Genomic DNA, 19,306 nt, shown 5'->3' on the forward strand with positions numbered 1-19,306 from the left:
ATGTAGATTCAATGCAATTCCAATAAAAATCCCAACAGGTTTTTTGTGGAACTTGACAAGCTGATTCTAAAATTTATATGGAAGAGAAAAGATTCAAGAATAGCCAAGACATTCCTGAAGAAGAAGAACAAGGTGAGGAGACCTGCCTTACCAGATATAGAGTTATTATAAAATTTAGTAATTAAGACAGTTGTGTATTGGCACTGGGATAGATGGATTGACCGATGGAATAAAATAGCCCAAAAGCAGATTTATGTGTGAATGGAAGCATATTTGTGACAGAAATGCAGTTGCATTTTTGGTGGGGGAAAGGATGGTCTTTACAGTAAAAACAATTGGGTAACCCTATGGGAATAAATGAAATTCAGTTCTTGTCTCATAACAAACACAGAAATCAATCCCAGTTGGTGTAAACACTGAAATTTAAAGAACAAAATGATGAAATGGAGAGACAATAATATAGGAAACTATGCTTGCAATTGAACAGGAGGAAAGGATTCTTAAGACTTAAAATGTAAATGAAGGGAAAGATTAATCAACTTGACTACATTAAAATGCAAAACTTCCATTCATAAGTAGATACCATAAAGAAAATGAAAGGGCAGGCCACAAACTTGGTGAAAAATTTTTGTAACACAACTGATGAGGGATAAGTATCCAGAATATATTAAGAAGTCCTAGAAATTAATAAGTAAACAAACATGAAATCCAGTAGAAAAATGGGGAAAGTACTTGACTAGGTATGTCGCACAAAAGGAAACCTTGTTGACCAGTAAACTGTGGAAGATGGTGAACCTCATTAATAATCAGAAATGTAAATTAAATCTACATTTGATACATTTAAAGAGTGACAATAGCAAATATTAGGATACAGGACAAGTGGGACACTTTGCATTGCTGGTGGGAATGTAAATTGGTACAACTACTTTGAATAACAATTTAGCCTTATCTGGTAAAGTTATAGATACTCATACCTAAAATTCTTGCACACGTGCACAAGGAAACACAAACCAATTAGTGCTCAAAGTAGGATTGCTAACTGTAAACAACCCAACTATTCATCAGTAGTAAAATGAATAAATAAATGTTGTATGATCTCAAAATGGAACACTTCAAAGTAGTTAAAGTGAATGAACTTTGGCTGCATGGAACGAACCTGGATGAATATTCAGAACATAATTTGGGGCAAAAAAAGCAAGTCATCACTTGATTATGATTCCATTTTTATCAAATAAAATAAACTGAACAATAAAAATGTATTGTTTTTGGATACAAGGTTTATGGGATACAAATAAATTAAAGCAAGGTAATGATAAACACAAAATTCCAGGTTTACTTGTGAGAGGAGAAGGAAGAGCATAGGATGAGGGATGGACCCAAAGAGAACGGCTAAGTTAAATTGTGTGATGGATATAGTTTTATTTTTATAAAGATAAAAATTGAAAAACAAAAATGTTTTTTAAAAATTATTTAGTACATAACCTTGCTTCCAGTGAAGGCTTAAGCAAGGGATGAAATGGTCTTTGATGCCATCTATTGTTTTTAGAGAATTTATCATCTTATAGCCTGATTCAGTTGCTTCTTCCTAGCTTTGCAGGCTAGACTTTTTAGAGTAGAAACTAAAAGGAGTAGAATTCCCCTTGTTTTCATCCCTGATGTAGGTAGGTTCTTCAGTCTGACCCAGCAGGACCCTTTGCGTCTAGCACCGTGTTCTCTAGGGCACGCCCTTTTCTCTTGACAAACAGTGGCTCCTGTTTCTTCCCAACTTTCCTTTTAGGAGCCTTAGCCTGGCCGGAGACCTAGTTTTTCTTCATCGTGACTGGGGGGAGCTAGGGATGCTGATAGGACCGTGAGGTATGGCCATTGTTATTACTGACCCTGAGGGCTGTTTTCAAGAGTTGTGCTGTCACTACCTCTGTTCTCCATCATTTTAGACAAGGACTGTATGCCTCCGGATCAGTCATGAGGGCTTTGAAAACTTGTCTCTCATCCTGCCCTGCACCAGGGTGGAAATCGAGCCTGTCTGGGGGAAGAGAAGGCAAACTGTGGATGAATTGGGAATTCTGGTCTTAAGTCTCTGTTCCATGTGCAAGAGTCCAGCCCAAGATACTCTTTTTTTCCTCCTTTATGTATTGGTAGCATAGGATCTAAGGAAATTGCCTCTCTTAGTAAAATAACATGCAGAACCTCCAGGCTTTTAACTCTGAAAGGAAAATCTCTTGAGTAAGTGAAGACAGATGGACTATGAGACCCTGACTCCCTTTATATTAGTATCTTTTACTTTAATTTCTCCTACCACTGTCTTGCTGAATCCCAGGAAATATATTTGCTCCCTTCTTAAAGCTCTTGCTTCCATTTGGCAAAATTGGTTCCTTTTAGACTGGCATTTCCTTTATTTGATCATACATTCATTTGATTATCAAAGCTAGAAATTTAAGAGTCATCCTTCATCCCTGTCTCTCTCTTGCTAGTTTACCTTCCCTTCATTCCATCTCTAAATCTAGTAACTCTAATTCCAGAAAATATCTCAAATGTATCTATTTCTTTTTACCATCATCTTTCCATGTTTCTATCTTTGCCTCCCAATCTACTTTCCATGTAGCTGCAGAGTGATTCTTTAACATGTACGTTGGATTGCAGTTTAAAAACCTTGAATGGTTTCCTCATGCACAGAAAATAAAATTCAAGCTCCTTATTCACGGACCTACGTGGCAATATGTGAACTAACCTTGCCAAGCTCATCTCTTCCCACTTCCTCTCGCCACCTCCCACTAACCACACTTTTCTATGTAACACACTCACTGACCATTCAGTTCGTCACACAAGCCAAACCTTCTCCTGCTTCTAGGTCATCACAGATGCTCTTCTCTGGGCCTAGAATACTGTTTACCACACTTATCCTTCCTCTTAGAGATCTACCCTTTCATCTAAATACGGGTGTACTTTCTCTAATAACATTTTGTTTCATCGCATTTGTCATGGTATATAATTTTATATTTGTTGTTTAATGTCCGTCTTTCATCCACAAGTTTGTATTTTCCATGAGAGCAAGAATTGTGTACATGATTGATTCATCACTATTTGCTCTGTGTCTAGCCCAGTACCTAACAGGTACCTAACAGGTACACAATATATATTTGTTGAAAGAATGAATGAAAAATATAATAATACATGAACCATAATTTACTTAACTCTTTCCATACTGCTGAATACTAAGGTTGTTTTCAGTTTTGGGTCATTCTAAACAATGGTGAAGTAAATAATTTGAACACAGAGGTTTTTACTTCTTTAGATTCTCAGAAGTGGAGTTGCTAGGTCAGAGAGTATGAATATTTTTAAGGCTCTTAAAACATTTCCAAATTACTTACCAGAAAGGTTGTCTAGGTTGGAATTTTAAATTATTTCCCTTTTTGTTTTCTTAGTTTTGAGTATATGTATGGAACATACAAGAAGAAAACAGTTCAAATAATAAGGTTTAGCCTCCCACACCTATGAAATTAATTTATTTAAAGCTTATTCTGTGACAGACATGAGGTTATCTTATTTATTCCTTATGTGACAGATATTAGTATCCCAAGTTCATAGATGAGGAAACTTGGGCCTAGAAAGTTTAACAGATTTGCTCAAATTCACAATGCAGACTATTTCATGTCAAACCATTTATGCTTATCCACATACCTACTTAATATACACTTGCTCCAGAACTGCTGTAGAGTCAGTGGCACCTCACCCAATCCTCTGCTTCCTAACTGCTGAATCTGGGTGAGCCCCTGCTCTCCCACCCACCTGCCTGTCCTTGCTTCCTTGCCACACGATGCTAGAAGCTAGGCTGCCGTGTCCCCTTGTTAGGGTCCCGGAGAGGACCTAACTCAGCTAACCATCCAGAGCCCTCCTGTGTGGTTCACTCTGAGATGCATCTCATGTTTACGTGGTGGTTAGCATGGGGATAAATGGCTTATTCCTTCAGTTATGTTCTCACTCCTATTACAGGAGTGGTCCGTTTTGACCCATCATTGTAACAGACCCCTAACCACATAGTAATCATATAAAGAGCATGAGCTTAGCTTATCGTTAACAGGAAGAACATTCTGCCCTGTGAGGATTCTTGGTGGTAAAGTCTAAGAAGCTTGCAGGTTATTTAGAGAAGAGGTACACTGTCTGTGTTAGGCTGTAAGTAGTCACCTGGGCCCATCTTTTTCCCCCAAGAAAAGGTAGAACTTGCTACCAGGTCTGAGTGTGGTGTAGCACTGTACATGTTAGGTATTTATCCCTGTTAATAACTCCTCTAATTTCTCTTAACCTTTCAGGCTCTCCCTGCTTGTCCTATCCAGGCCACCTGTGAAGCTGCCTCCAAGGAGGAAAATAAGGAAAAAAATCGATATGTAAACATCTTGCCTTGTGAGTATTTGTATGGTGTCTTGGAGTGTAATCTGAAACTGCATCTCTAGCCAGTGTTTCTGAGGCTGGGGAGAATCTTGCAATTGATCATAGGAGGGTTAGTAATGAGAGGAGGGTCAAGCTGAAGTCGCCTTTATAGTTCCCAGGGTGACTGCAGGTGCCCACAAAGGCAATTGGGGTGCTTGACCAGGTTTTTCTGTGTCAGGCTAAAGTTTCTAGGTTAAGGAGAGCAGTTTCACTAAGACCAAATAGGAAGCGGGTTGTTGTAATGGATTTCTTGTACTGCTCATTGCCAAGAAATTCCAATACAGAGTTCTCTTTATAACCCCTTCCCAGAGTTAGCCCTTATTAATCAGTTGATCTGTAACCTAATAGATATTTTTCTAGGCCAGTGGTCTCCAGAATGGGATATGCATATTCCAATGGGATACATGAGCAAGATGTTTGAACTTTGCTTTATTTCTATAATTGCTTTGAGACACACACACACACACACACACAATTCATTCTTTCAAAAAACTTTTGTTTTTGGATGTATAATATATTAGGGACCACTGTACTAGACATTTACAGATATTTATGTCTTATTTGTGTATGAATGTGTGTGTGTATATATATATAATATACATAATTTTTAATGTAATTGGTATATTGTATACATTACTCTTTTTTTCTTTTAACAGTGTATTCATCTGTTGAGAAACAGAAGTATTCACTTTCCTTTTCATCAACTGCTTAAAACTATTCCATATTGTGGATATATCTTAATTTATTGAATTAGTCCCCTAATGATGGTTAAGATGTGTCCAAATTTTTGTTGTTATAAATAGTGCTGCAGTGACATATTTATACATGTATGTCTCTATACATGTAGGTACGGATGTCTCATTGGGCCTGGTTGCATCAGGACAAGTGAGAAATAAAATTGGATTTAACTAAAATATTGTTTTTTTCTAGATGACCACTCTAGAGTCCACCTGACACCAGTTGAAGGAGTTCCAGATTCTGATTACATCAATGCTTCATTCATCAATGTAAGGAAGTCAAGCTTTTCTCATTATAACTTGAACGATCATTGGCTACCATCTACTGGCACCTTCCCCATTTCACATTAGGAAGAATATTGGTCATTTGAAGTTTTCCCTGAGGAGTCTAATTTTTTTAAGTGACTGAAAAAAATTTTTTCAAGATCAAATAGATAGTTTAAAGTATATTCTTATGCTCACCCTGTCATCATCCCCAAATGTTTTCCATGTAGAAATCTGAATCTAAACGAATACAGTAAGAGTCAGTGAATCCTTCATTGAGCTTATTCAGAAAACTAAGAACAAAAGTAGGCCTTGCCATGTACAGTAAAAATAGTAGAAAACAGGACAAGAGTATCTGACAGGGTAAGTCTAGTTCGTAGTACCTACCATGAACCACGGCCTGAGAGAAGAACTGAAATTGGGAGGAGGTTTTTAGGGGTGATTTATGGTAATAGAGGTGGTGTGAGAGATTTGAGTGTGTTTTATAGGGTGTAGGGAAGGAGTTAGTAGAGAGAGAGAAAGTGTGCGCACGCGCTAGCAAGAACAAGCCTGACTACTGAAGCAGGGTGCATGAGAAGAATATTAATGGAATTTGCAGCTATGTTCATGGCAGCATTAATCGCAATAACCAAAATGTGGAAGCTACCCAAGTGTCCACTAATAGATGAATGAATAAGCAAAATGTGGTATAAGCGTACAATGGAATAATTAAGCCTTAAAAAGGAAGGGAATTCTGACAAATGCTATAACATGGATGAACCTCGAAGACATTATGCTAAGTGAAATAACCTACCAGCCTCTGCCAAGCACACTAAGCAAGAGGCACTCATGAATGAGACAAAAGACCAGGAAAGAAGAGCATTTCAGAGGGCAAGGAGGAAGCATTTGGTGGTCAGCAGGGTTAAGTACAAATGAGAGATCTACTGAGAAAGAGGGAACAGCCGTGCTTTGAACTTGAAGTATAGGGCTAGACATTGTCCTTTGCTGAAACAAATTTGGGCCATCTGTCATAGGACGCCAGTTACACTTACCAAACCTTTTTTCTCCCCAACTTTATTGAGGTGTAATTAATATAACAAAAATCAATCCATTTAAAGTGTAGAATTCAGTGATTTTTTAAAATCAAGTTTACCAGGTTATGCTGCCATCACCCTAATTGTTTTAGAACATTTTTAACAGCTTTGTTGACATGTAATTCATATACCATAATTTTCACCCATTTAAAGTTTACAGATCAGTGATTTTTAGTATAGTCACAGATATGTGCAGCCATCACCAGTCAATTTTAGAACCTTTTCATCATATCAAAGAAGAAAAACCCTATACCCTTTATTTAGCTAATGCCTCTTAGTTTTAGAACATTTTGCTTACCCCAATAAGAACCTTCTTGTCCATATATATAGTTAATCCCATTCCCACCCTGGTAACCACTTACCAAGCCCTTTTTGCAGAGAACTAAAATCATATGTGGATCTTGAAGGGAAGTGGTACCAGTTACCATGGAGTGGGAGCAACAGTCAGTGGGGAATGGGACTTGTGGTTGGCAGAACACAAAGGTCTGAAAGTGAACCTGACATTGGTCACAGGAGACAGACAGACAGTGGCACAGTTGGTGAGTGGGCTTCCAGCCTGGAGTCTTCGCAGGAACCAATTTCCTCACTCACCTTGAGATGTCTAAGAGTATATTGGGCCCTTAGAAGTGGGGTGTTTTTTGTTGTTGTTTTTATTAAATTTATTGGGATGACTAGTTAGTAAAATTACATAGGTTTCAAGTGTACGTTTCTATAATACATCATCTATATGTTGCATTGTGTGTGCACCAGAGTCAGTTCTCCTTCCATCCCCATATATTTGACTTTTTTTTTTAACTGGTAGGAATGTAGCTACTACCTAGAGTCAGCAGGGATTTGACTTTCAGAATCCAAAGACATGTCCCCAACCAGGGAGACACAATTCATACACATAACACTCGGAAGATCAGTAGTTTTGCCTCATTGTAGTTATACTTACTGGTGAAGCAGTGCCACCGTATGACTATAGGCATGCTTTCCTGGGGGACGTGTGGCACACTCTTGGTAAAGATGGGTCGGAAGCGCTTCGGGACTAGGCCCTCCAACCATGCCCTGAAGCTATTCATGGCCCACATGCTCTGGTGAGAATTTAGCTGTGACTTCTCGTGGAGCATGGATATGATGCAGATTAACACACTCTGAGTTTCTCAGTTTTTATTTCAAGTTTCGTACTACAGCAGAATGCAGTATCCTGAATTAAGGCTTTCTCAGTTTCCATCTTCTAATGATTAAAAACATTTGCAGAAACTTAAATTCCTTTCCTCAGTAAAAATTTTAACAAGCTTCCTGTTGCTGACGCTGAATATGTCCATCTAAAGCTTTCTCCTTCTGTGCCGGGAGGCAACCCTGCCCTGTCCTTGTTTGAACTGGAATAGGAAGTGGCTTTTCAGACTCAGGCCCCTCCTTTATTCTGCCACTGCCTTGCAGACTTGTATTTTCATTGCCACCTTGGTGTGAGCTGATGTCCCATCCATGAAGCTCCCTCCCTCATTGCCCTTCTTACTGCTGTCTGAGAGCAGGCAGGTGGTGATTTACAATCCTTAAACCAAACGATTTTTCACTTACGTAGGACTTCTCCAGTGTACACTACCTTTAAACAATGAGGGTGGAAAGATGTATAACTGAAATAATAAAGACTGAAAAAGGAAGTTACTGCCGGTTGTCAGTTTTTCAGAGGTTCCTTTGCTTCTCCTGCCTGTGGCGGAGAACCCTATTGTCACACACTGGAGCTGATCCACCATACCCACAGGCTAGTCCCAGAAAGTTTTTGCACCTTGGTAAAGCATCATCAAGAAAATCACCCTTTTGCCTTCCTAGTGTGGGCCTAGCTTCATCCCTGGAACCAACACATACTCGTATGTTTCTGCTTTGGAGGGTTCATATCCATTAACACTAAGACCCGGATTGTCAGCCTCTGAGAAAGTACCGTATTTCCCCAAAAATAAGACCTAGCTGGACAATCAGCTCTAATGCGTCTTTTGGAGCAAAAATTAATATAAGACCCAGTTTTATTTTACTATAATATAAGACCCGGTCTTATATTACTTTTGCTCCAATAGATACATTAGAGTTGATTGTCTGGCTAGGTCTTATTTTTGCGGAAACGGTATCAAAAACAGGCTCTAATCTAAGATTTGGTATTTGGATAGTCTTCATTAATAATTCACTTTGAGAAGACTACAAGATCATGTAATCTTTGTAATCTTTGATTCCTGCTATCCAAAACTAATCCCTTAGAAATTTCTAGAATGGAAATCTTTTTTAATTGCTAGGAGCTTTTCACAAAGGAAGTTTTGTTAACTGATTGGGAGTCTGGAGAATTTCATCCCAATCCATTTTTGGCTTTCACTTTCTTTTTCTCCCACCCTTCCCTCCCAGGGCTACCAAGAAAAGAATAAATTCATTGCTGCACAAGGTAAAGTAATGATAATTTTCTACTCTTGGTCTTAACTATGAGCTCATAGTGGGTTTGGGTTATTTCTTCCAAATGCTAAATAGATTAATCAGAGCGCAGCAGCCTTTTTGTAATTATTGCTATCTGAAAGAAATGTAATCCACCTTGCAAGTTTATAACTAAGAACCTTCATCTTGACTTAGTATTCAGGGGCCCTTTAAAGGAAATCCTTTTGTAAATGTGCTCAAAAAGACAGGAGAAAGCTACACACACACACCAGAAAAAAAAAGACTGTGATCTAATGACGCTCTCTATCTTGGGGACCTTTGGGAGCATTGGGTTCTAGCAAGGCTGCTCAGAGTTAGAATTTGGAATCAGCCTCGAGAGAGAATTGGCCACCTCGCAGGGTCCAGGCTTGCTCATCACTGCCCTCCATTCATGGGCCTGAGCTCCACTATTATTCACAGATAAGTGGTCTAGGAATCCTCAGAGCAGGGACCCCATGCCATGGTCCTGCACATGCTCTGTACACATTCCACAGCCTACTGCTCTAACAAGTGGTGTCACCCTTGGGAGCCTAGGAAAAGATGTTTGCAGTATTAAAAAGTAATTGATGTTATGATCCATCTAAGCCCATTTAATCACTCAGCAAATATTTACTTACATCTATTATGTACCAGGCACTGGCCTAAGTGATGGGTATATGTAGGGGAATAAAGCAAGATGTAGTCCCTGCCTTTTTGGAGCCTTTAGTTGGTAGACGACAGTTTACAGCAAAATTAACAAAAATTTTGTTAAGTAGCTATGCTCTTGAATATGGTAACCAATTTGAATTAAAGTTAAATAAAAATAAATTCAGTTCCTCAGTTATACTTGTCACATTTTAAAGCTCAATAGCTACATGTGTCCAGAGGCTACCGTAGTAGTGCAGATATAAAACATTTCCATCAAGTTCTGTTAAGCAGTACTGTATAGACATAAAATAAACATGTAAAATAAAATAGGAATTGAGGTAGAGTAAGTTGGGGAAAGCCTCAGGTCTTCCTTGCCCTTGCAGTCTCCCACTGGGGTCTGGCTGTTGCCTAACCAGGTCATGCTTTCCCTTCCTCTAGCCATCTGTCAATCCATGTCCATCCTCTGAGGCCCAATTGAGCTTACCACCTACTCAGTGATGATTTTGGCACCAACAACCACGTGTAATCTCTTCTTCTCGTTATTTGCCATGGGACTTTGTTCACACTAAAATATTTAATATAATAAGGTCACCTGTGACTTCCTGGTGGACCTTTTCTCAGACTCCCATCCTCTTGATCCTCTCCACAGTACTTCACACTCCTTGAAACTCTTCTCCGTTATTTCCTGACATTTGATTATCTTAATTTTTCTCACTTTTCTAAATATTCCTTCTCTGGGTCTTATTCTTCATTCTGCCCCTTAAATGTAGATTCTCCCCAAATGTGTGGGTGACTGCTCCCTTGAAACTCCATCTCTGTCTTTAATGGCACCATTTTCTCAATTCTCCTGCCTCTCCATCTGCTTCTTAGTCTCCTTCCCAGGCTTTTTATTCTGTCTGAATTTGAATAACACTGAATATCCTCAGCATTCTGTCTGACCCTTTCTTTTCTCTGTATTCTCTTGGAGCGACCTCATCTAATACCTACCTCTGTTTGACTGGCTGCTGCCTCTCTTGAGCTCCTAAGCCACATTTGCAAACTACTCGTAATTTTGTACTACTCCATCTGGATACCCCCACATATTATTTAGAGTCAATATCAGAAATTAAAACATGACTCTTCCTTAGCCCCAAACTGCCTTCCTCCCATGTTCTCTGGTCGTTGCCATGACTGGAATGTAAATCTACCTAATCAACCAAGCCAGATTCGGAGTCATCCAGTTCTCCCTATCCCTTAATCTAAATCTGACTAGTTCTCTTGTTTCTCCAAAGTCTGTCTTCCCTAATAACACTGCCTTACTCCTGTCTTTTCTTCCAGCTCTGTGGCAGTAGCCTACTGCCCCACCCTTGTGCCTTGCATTCCTTCCACCAAAATGGCCTCTCTTTGCAAAACTTTTGTCAGGGCACTCATGAAAATTTTATAATGATGTTCTGTTATCTGTAGAACAAGCCTTTTTTAGCCTGGCCTCCACCCCTTTAGATTCGGGTGTACCTTATCTATCTTTCCAGCTCCATCTTCTACCACTCCATGCACTGTACACGGACCTCACTGAACTCCTTACCTCTCACACATCTCATGCTCTTTCTTGCTGCTAGCCCCCAACACCTCTGCCTGGAGTACCTCTTCTCCCTGTGCCCCCTTTCTGAACTCCCATTTACCTGATCTACCTCTTCTAGGAGAGTTTTCCTGACCTTGCCAGGCAATGAAACAATTCTTTCTGTACATCTTTCTGGTATGTGTTCACTCTATCATTGGTTTTCTTTGTAATACCTTTTTAAAAATTTTTACCAAAGGGAATACAAAGTTTAAGCAAGTCAAAAGGTATTGCAAGGCTTATAAAAAAGTTCTCCCTTTCTCCTGTATTTTTTTAAGTCTAATGCAACCATTTTTATCTGTTGACTTATGATAGATGGTAATTTATTTAATTATCTTATAAACTAGCTCACACTCAATCAGACAGACATGCATACACATGTCTCTTTTCCCCATTCTCCAAATAGAGTTAAATTACAATTTGGGGTTAAGATAACATTTGTTATTTACACTATTATTACTATACCAATATTATTCACAGCTAGAGTGCATAATATATGATTTTGGGGGGTATAGTTTTTGGTTTTCCTCTTTCCAAGAGTTAATAATTGACATTTTTTCCTATTCATTTAGTTTTGTATATGCCTAGGATTGATTCCCTCCCCCCTGCCCAATCTCTTCTCTGGAAGTATATATTTTCTCTCAATACCTTCAGATACATGAGGTTTAATTTTTTTTATCTTGGCATCCTTCTGTCTTCAGTTCCTTTCCGGATTGGTTGTCCCCATCCCCCCAGCAGTTATCCTGAGCCTTCCCTTCACCAACACCCTGGAAATTCTTTTAGCCTCCCTCTTGTAGTAGATCCCATTTCTTTCTCTCTCTCTCTCTTTGCTCCCTCCTTTTTGTTTAGAAATCTAGTGGCTTTCTGGAAAAGGCTGTGTGGGAGGTAAATTTAAAATTCCAACCTGAGTAAGTTACCCAACCTCTCTATGGTTGATGACACCACAGAGCTTGGTGGGAAGGAGTAAATGAGATCTAAAGTACTTAGCTCATTATCTGGTCCCTCGTGGTATTTAGTGAGCAGTCATGATTTCTAATCCTCAACTATAATATCCTTGGGAGACACTGTTCGTGTTCTCTCTGTATTTTAACAGCCTCACACTCGCACTTTATCTCCTAGTGAGGTGCCTGGCACATACATGATGGATACATGGGAAATGTTCAGTGAGCAGGTGTGTGGATGGATAGATGTATTGGATATTTAGCTAGGGACATGTGGGCACAGGCTTCCAAAAGTCAGGAATGAATGTTCCCTATTTCCCAGCATCTTTTCTCCCCTTGCTGTGTGTTCTCATTTTTTGCTATTGGCTGCTTTAGGACCAAAAGAAGAAACGGTAAATGATTTCTGGAGGATGATCTGGGAACAAAACACAGCCACCATCGTCATGGTGACCAACCTGAAGGAGAGAAAGGAGGTGAGTGGAGAAATTTGATAGGAGGCCCCCTGATACACACACGGCCAGCAGAGGTGCTGCCCTGCTGGAACTCTGTGTTTGAGCCTGGGTTCCCGTGCCAGTTGTTCGTGCAGACAGAACCCAGGCCCTTGTGCCTGCCAGACTTGCCTATGTCCTAGAAGCCTCCGGTGAACCTTAGGGGTGCTTTAGGGCACGTTTCCTGTGTCTGGTCGTCAGACAACTCACCCTAAGGGACCTTCTCTAGTCCCTTATTCCCCTCGTTTCCTGTCACTCCTGAGTCAGCAGAGGGAGCTATAGGAACTGAGACCCTACAGGGTGCAAGGGAAGCTGAGGCCCTGGCCTGATCCTGTAGGCAGTTTTCTGACTGGTCCTTTTCTTTTTGTGGCTGCCAAGTCCATGCCTGGCCAGCTCCATCACTGGGCCACAGCCAACACCAGTCCTGAATCCTGGATCAAGATCAGGCCCCAGAGAGGAATCTCCAGGATGGCCCTAGAGTCACCTTGATTCACGCACTGGGGTGTTGGGTGTATTGATTAGATGTTCCACAGCGCTTAGGAGGGATGGTGTTAGGGCTGGGCTTTAGATTCAGTTCCTACAACCAGACTTGTGGCTCTTGGAAGCTATCCAAGGACCAGTCGCCAGAGAAGACCTGGGCCTCTCATGGCAGGTTTATATAGTCTGCGTCGATCCACCTTGGTGGCCTCTTCATAACAGGTTGCTGGTTCCAGAGATTCAGACAGGCTTGCCCTTAGAGTATGACCTGGAATATTGTGGAATTGCAGATTTTGTAGGTAAAGTGGCTTCTGATTTGCCCTGAATTGAAGGAATAGGCATGGGAAAGAGCGAGAAATATAGGATTGGGGCTGTGCATAAGTTAAGAGATTGTGCTAAAAAGAATGAAAGCTAAGGAACTTGAAAAAAGAGCAGATAAAACAAGTCTGCAGTTGACTGAGGGAGAAAAGAGGTCATAGGGCTTTCCAGTGACTTCATTCTGTGCTTTTGTGATCCTTTCCTTTCATGCCCAGGTGGGGAGGTCTGAGATCAGGGGATGCATGTCTGTTCTTTTCCAGTGTAAGTGCGCCCAGTACTGGCCAGACCAAGGCTGCTGGACCTATGGGAATATCCGTGTGTCAGTAGAGGATGTGACCGTCTTGGTGGACTACACAGTGCGAAAGTTCTGCATTCAGCAGGTACTGTCTCCTACCTCCTTCCTTGGTTCTTGTGTAGGATCTGCTGACCATTAAGAGGGTGGAACAGGCTGGGTCAGCCCCTCTCTTACTCAAGGTGATCAGGAAAGCTGAGTTTGCGGTATATTTGGACTTGGAAACCAGAGATCTGGTTCCCAGGGAACTTCTTTGTCAAAGCTAAGGGAGGATTTTCATGACTGGGAAAAACAGTATTATTGAAATGGAGTTCGATCATCTTCGATATGAACCAAGTGCATCAGGAGGTGGTGTAATCGTCTGAGTACTTGACGTACTTCTCCTCCTTTCTTACTTCAGAGGCTCCTGAAATCAAGGATGTGGTGGACCCTGCTCTTGGCCCTCCAGAGCGACCCTGGAGGCTTGAGCAGAGGTCACCGTCAGCTGCGGGCAGGGTGGTGCTGTGAAAGGGAGCTTACCAAGAGTCAGGAAACCTGTATTTTAGTTCTGACCTTGCCATTTTCTAGTTCTGGGACCTTGACCGGGCCATTTAACTTTTCTGAGTTTCACATTCCACATCGGTAGGCTGAGAATAACACTAACAGTCCTGCCTGCCCCATAAGGTTCCTGAGAAGATTCTCAGGTTCATCATTAAAACTTTCTTGGGTACACTCTCACTTCCCCATTGTCACTGACAACCACAGCTTGCCCTGGCCCCTGCTCCTTACCCTCCCTCCCCTGGTACTATCCCACCCACCATCAGGGCCAACAAACAGGATCTCCTCACTTCACAGGTGGGCGACGTGACCAACAGAAAGCCACAGCGCCTCATCACTCAGTTCCACTTTACCAGCTGGCCAGACTTCGGGGTGCCTTTCACCCCGATCGGCATGCTCAAGTTCCTCAAGAAGGTGAAGGCCTGTAACCCTCAGTATGCAGGGGCCATCGTGGTCCACTGCAGGTCAGTGTGGCCTGACCCTTGGCTTCCCCCCCATACCACATTCTGTTCCCCTGGCCAGAGCCTGGGAAAGCACAGGGGCCCTGGCCGAGGGGGCTGGCATAGAGCAGATGAGCTGTTGGGGGCCCTGGGGCAGCAGCCTGAGAGACTCCTCAAGTTTTGGTGCCGGGTAGAGAGCGCTTGAGGAAAGAGGGAAGGGCAGTCCTCCAAGATTGGGGATGGGAAGACAACTGCTATGAAGCCAGGAAGCTAGGTTGAGTGCTACCTTGTGTACTGGGAGCCTTCAGACACTTCTAAGTGTCATGGTTCCCTGATCATGACAGCTAGAGGTAAGGAGTTCAGGGTACCGTGGGGTTTGTTGGTTCCATGAGAGTCCCACCTCTGTCCCATTCAGAATTAGAATTTAGACGCCTAAGAAAGAGCCCTGGCCTGTGCTTCCCGATCCCTCAATGCTTCCACAAGGCATGCTGGCCATCCATTAACACCCCTGTTCTCTGGCTACAGTGCGGGTGTAGGGCGAACAGGTACCTTTGTCGTCATTGATGCCATGCTGGACATGATGCATACAGAGCGGAAGGTGGATGTGTATGGCTTTGTGAGCCGGATCCGGGCACAGCGCTGCCAGATGGTGCAAACAGATGTGAGTGATTTGCAAGTGGGGGCATTCCAGAACCAAAACATGTGCCCACCTCACGGATGACTCAACCTCCCAGGTTATTGGAAATGATCATCACACAGTGTGATGAAGGGCCCTTACAAATTATGTATTAAAAGAGACATGGTGCACAGAGAAAGTTGTGCCTAGGGAAATTGGGAAGGCAGGTGTCCTTGGCACAGGGCTCAAAGGATAAGGAACAGGTCCTGAGAGAAGCAGTCATGAAAGCAGTCAGGACAGCCAGTGCCCACAGAATTGTGATGCAGCTCAGCCATGTCTGGGAGCAGCATTCGAAATCAGCTCTGTGGTTAGGGCACGGGGTTCAGAGGGCAGAGCACTAGGGGGCACAGGTTTTGTGTGTTACCACATTTTGACTGCTCTTTCAGACTATCGAATCTGTGCTCTGAGAATGAGCAGGAGTTGGATTTGTCCTCTCCAGGCTTCCATTCTAGTAAGATACCAGAGTAGGACTCTCCCTCCCAAGTTAAGCACCCCCAGGGAGACTCATGCATCACTGAATTGGGACGAGAGCAAATCATTTTATCACTGCTAGAATCAAAGGAGAATGGACTGTAGGCAAATGGGGGTGGGAAGGAGTGGTGTGGTACCATAGGGACCATGCTATGTGTAACTGAGAACTCGGGCATCATCCGCGTTTCAGATGCAGTATGTCTTCATATACCAAGCCCTTCTGGAGCATTATCTCTATGGAGATACAGAACTGGAAGTGACCTCTCTAGAAACACATCTGCAGAAAATTTATAACAAAATCCCAGGGACCAGCAACAATGGATTAGAGGAGGAGTTTAAGGTGAGTTGGAGCTGAAACACCTTTTTCAGGTTGAAGGATTCATGTGATCTGAGGAATATATGAGATGCTTGACTCCTTGTGATTTACCAGCAAATGATGAATCCCCTTGTGAGGCATGTGGGTGGTTAAGGAGGTGGGTCTCTGGCCCTTTACTCATACCCTGGTCATTCTCAACCCATCCTGCATGTTAGGAACACTTGGGTTTTATTTGGGTGGGGTTGGGGAACCGGCCAAGGTTATTTTTCTTAAGTCCCCCAGACTCCCTCCCGTCACCATCCCTGTTGATTATAATGTACAGCAAGAACAAACGTTTTCTGTAAAGGGCCAGTTAGTAAATAATGTAGGTTTTGCAGGCCATACACTATCTGTTACAACTATTTAACACTGCTGTTGTAGCACGAAAGCAGCCATAGACACTATATAAACAAATGAGCATGGCTGTTTCCATAAAGCTTTCATAGGCAACAGTCCAGGTTTGGCCTGTGGACCGTACCAACCCTTGCTGTATGCATTAGACATTCGTTCTCAACACACCTAGGGATATTTCACACACCCCTCAATCAAAGTGTTCCCAGAGGCAAGAGCTTCTGGATTGGGCTCAGGAAGACCACATTCCTTTAAGCAGTTCTTCTCAAACTGTGAGTACCCAGATTACCTCAGGATCCTGTTAAGATGCAGGTTCTTATTCAGCAGGTGTGAGTTAGGGCCTGAGATTCTGCATTTCTAACAAGAAGAGGCTGATGCTGCTGGTTTATGGGCTACACTTTGAGTACGAGTAGCAAGGATCAAGAATGGAGTTGAGAAACAACCAAGATGGCGCAGTAGATAAATGCTGTGTTTACCTTCTCTCACAACCACATCAAAATTACAACTAATCTACAAAACAACCATTATTGAGAATCGCCTAAAATCAAGCTGAACTGGAGCCTTTCAACTAAGGATTTGCAGAAAAAGCCACCTCCAGACTGGTAGGAAGGTCAGAGACGCAGAACGGGCTGGTTCCATATCCACATGTGACCATTAAAGATCGGGAGGGCTATTTTGGCCGTGGGGATCCCCCGCCATCCTCTAAAGGAGTGAAATCCCAGCCCCATCCCAGCCCAGGGTTCCAGTGCCGGGGAGAGAAGTCCCCATAATTTTTGGTTGTGAAAACCAGCGGAGATTGTGAGTGAGACCGAGTGTGGCTGCACTCAACAGGCGCTCCTCTTGAACGGACCGCATGTGGACTTACTCACCAATGGAATCGCTCATTCTGAGTTCCAGCACAGGTAGCAGTTGGAGAAGAGACTGGGACATACGGGGATTGGGATGGAGTGGGGGGAACTGAGTTGTCTAGCTTCAGGACAAGGGTGGGAGGGGCAGCATACTCCCAGACGGAGAAGCTGGTGGACACCATTGTTTCTTTGTTGAGCCCTCCCTCTTCCCAGCATGCAGACACAGGCGACCACCATATCTTGAGTCTCTGCCATATGTTCGCCACACCCTGGCAATTTGAGACTTGGCCCTACCCAGCTTTTGGGCACATCCAGGCTGTTTTCAGTGACTTTTTTGTGCAGACCACCTGCCTTGGCTCAAGCTGCAGACTTTCCTAGGGTCTCTCAAAGGTTCGCGGAACCCAGACAAGCAGCATTTGGCTGAGAGGCCCGAAGCCGGCACTAGCGGCAGATGGCCTTGGTTCGGGCCTTGGCCTCTCAAGGCGCTTCCAAGCACAGCATGGGTGGCAGCCATCTGCGGATTTCTTTCTGGCTCCCACTGGGTGGCCCGGGTGGAGCATGGGCTGTGGTTGAAGTAGACCTACAGTGGATCCTGGCTGGTCCTGGGTCTGGCGCCCCCAGTGACCAGCTTCAAAACGAGCTGGAGCATCACCCTGCCGCCTCCCAAGTACAGCACACCCACGGGTGAATTGGGCAGGCACCAGAGTCCTGCTGAGGCTTATCCTGCTCTGTAGGATCAGCCCCTGCACAACAACTCTTCCACTCTAGTCAAGGCCAGTCCTCACAACCAGTGAGCCCAAGGGTCGGCCCCTCCCATTGATGTGCAATTATCAACCAAGGCTCAGCTACAAGAGGAGGGCACACACAGCCCACGCAAGGGACACACCTGGAGTACATGGCTCAAGTGACCAGAAAGACTGTGCCACTAAACCCCACAGCACACCTATTACATAAGGCCACTCTACCAAGACCAGAAGACATAGCAGCCCTACCTAATACATAGAAACAAACACAGTGAGGCAGCCAAAATTGGGAGACAAATAAGTCCCCAAAAAAAGAACAGAACAAAGCTCCATAAAAAGAACTAAGCGAAATGGAGATAAGCAATCTGTCAGATGGAGAGCTCCAAACACTGGTTATAAGAATGCTCGGTGATCTTAGGGAGAACTTCAACAGAGAGATAAGGAGCATAAAAATGGAGATAGAAACCATTAAAAAAGAAAAAAAAGGATACAATAATAGAAACAAAGAATATATTACAGGGAACCAACAGTAGATTAGATGAAGCAGAGGATCCAACCAGCAATGTAGAAGATAACATAGCAAAAAACACCCAACAGAGAAACACCCAACAGAGCAAAAAGAAAAAAGAATCCAAAAAGGTGAGAGTTTAAGGGGCCTTCGGGACAATATCAAGTGTACCAACATTCACATTATAGGGGTACCAGAAGGAGAAGAGTGAGAGCAAGTAATTGAAAACCTATTTGAAGAAATAATGACAGAAAACTTTCCTAACCTGGTGAAGGAAATAGACATACAAGCCCAGGAAGCACAGAGAGTCCTAAACAAGATAAACCCAAAGGGGCCCACACCGAGACACACCATAATTAAAATGCCAAAGGTTAGCTACAAAGAGAGAATCTTAAAAGCAGCAAGGGAAAAGCAGTTAGTTACCTACAAGGGAGCCCCCATAAGACTGTCAGCTGATTTCTCAGCAGAAACATTACAGACAAGAAGGGAGTGGCAGGAAATATTCCAAGTGATGAAAAGCAACGACATGCAACCAAGATTGCTCTATCCAGCAAGGCTGTCATTTAGAATTGAAGAACAGATAAGGAGCTTCCCAGACTTATCTGGGAAAAAGATGAAGGAGTTCATCACCAAACCAGTATTACAAGGAATCTTAGAGGGGCTTCTTTAAGATGGGAGGGGGGTTAAGGATGGGTGAAAGGG

General features: G+C 42.8%; 1 protein-coding gene across 3 annotated transcripts in view; it reads left to right on the top strand.

Annotated features, from left to right (window-relative positions):
• The window catches only part of PTPRA (protein tyrosine phosphatase receptor type A), a 121,067-nt gene that overhangs the window by 94,323 nt on the left and 7,438 nt on the right, over positions 1–19,306 (top strand). For all 3 annotated transcript variants that reach the window (XM_033095161.1, XM_033095163.1, XM_033095162.1), the window contains 8 exons: positions 4,308–4,398; positions 5,356–5,432; positions 8,876–8,912; positions 12,476–12,573; positions 13,644–13,763; positions 14,510–14,676; positions 15,178–15,313; positions 15,990–16,139. In XM_033095161.1, coding sequence (XP_032951052.1) covers positions 4,308–4,398; positions 5,356–5,432; positions 8,876–8,912; positions 12,476–12,573; positions 13,644–13,763; positions 14,510–14,676; positions 15,178–15,313; positions 15,990–16,139 — 876 coding nt within the window. The remainder of the gene's footprint in view (positions 1–4,307; positions 4,399–5,355; positions 5,433–8,875; positions 8,913–12,475; positions 12,574–13,643; positions 13,764–14,509; positions 14,677–15,177; positions 15,314–15,989; positions 16,140–19,306) is intronic.

The sequence above is a fragment of the Rhinolophus ferrumequinum genome, chromosome 23 (assembly GCF_004115265.2).
Source record: "Rhinolophus ferrumequinum isolate MPI-CBG mRhiFer1 chromosome 23, mRhiFer1_v1.p, whole genome shotgun sequence".
Classification (NCBI taxonomy): Eukaryota; Metazoa; Chordata; class Mammalia; order Chiroptera; family Rhinolophidae; genus Rhinolophus; species Rhinolophus ferrumequinum.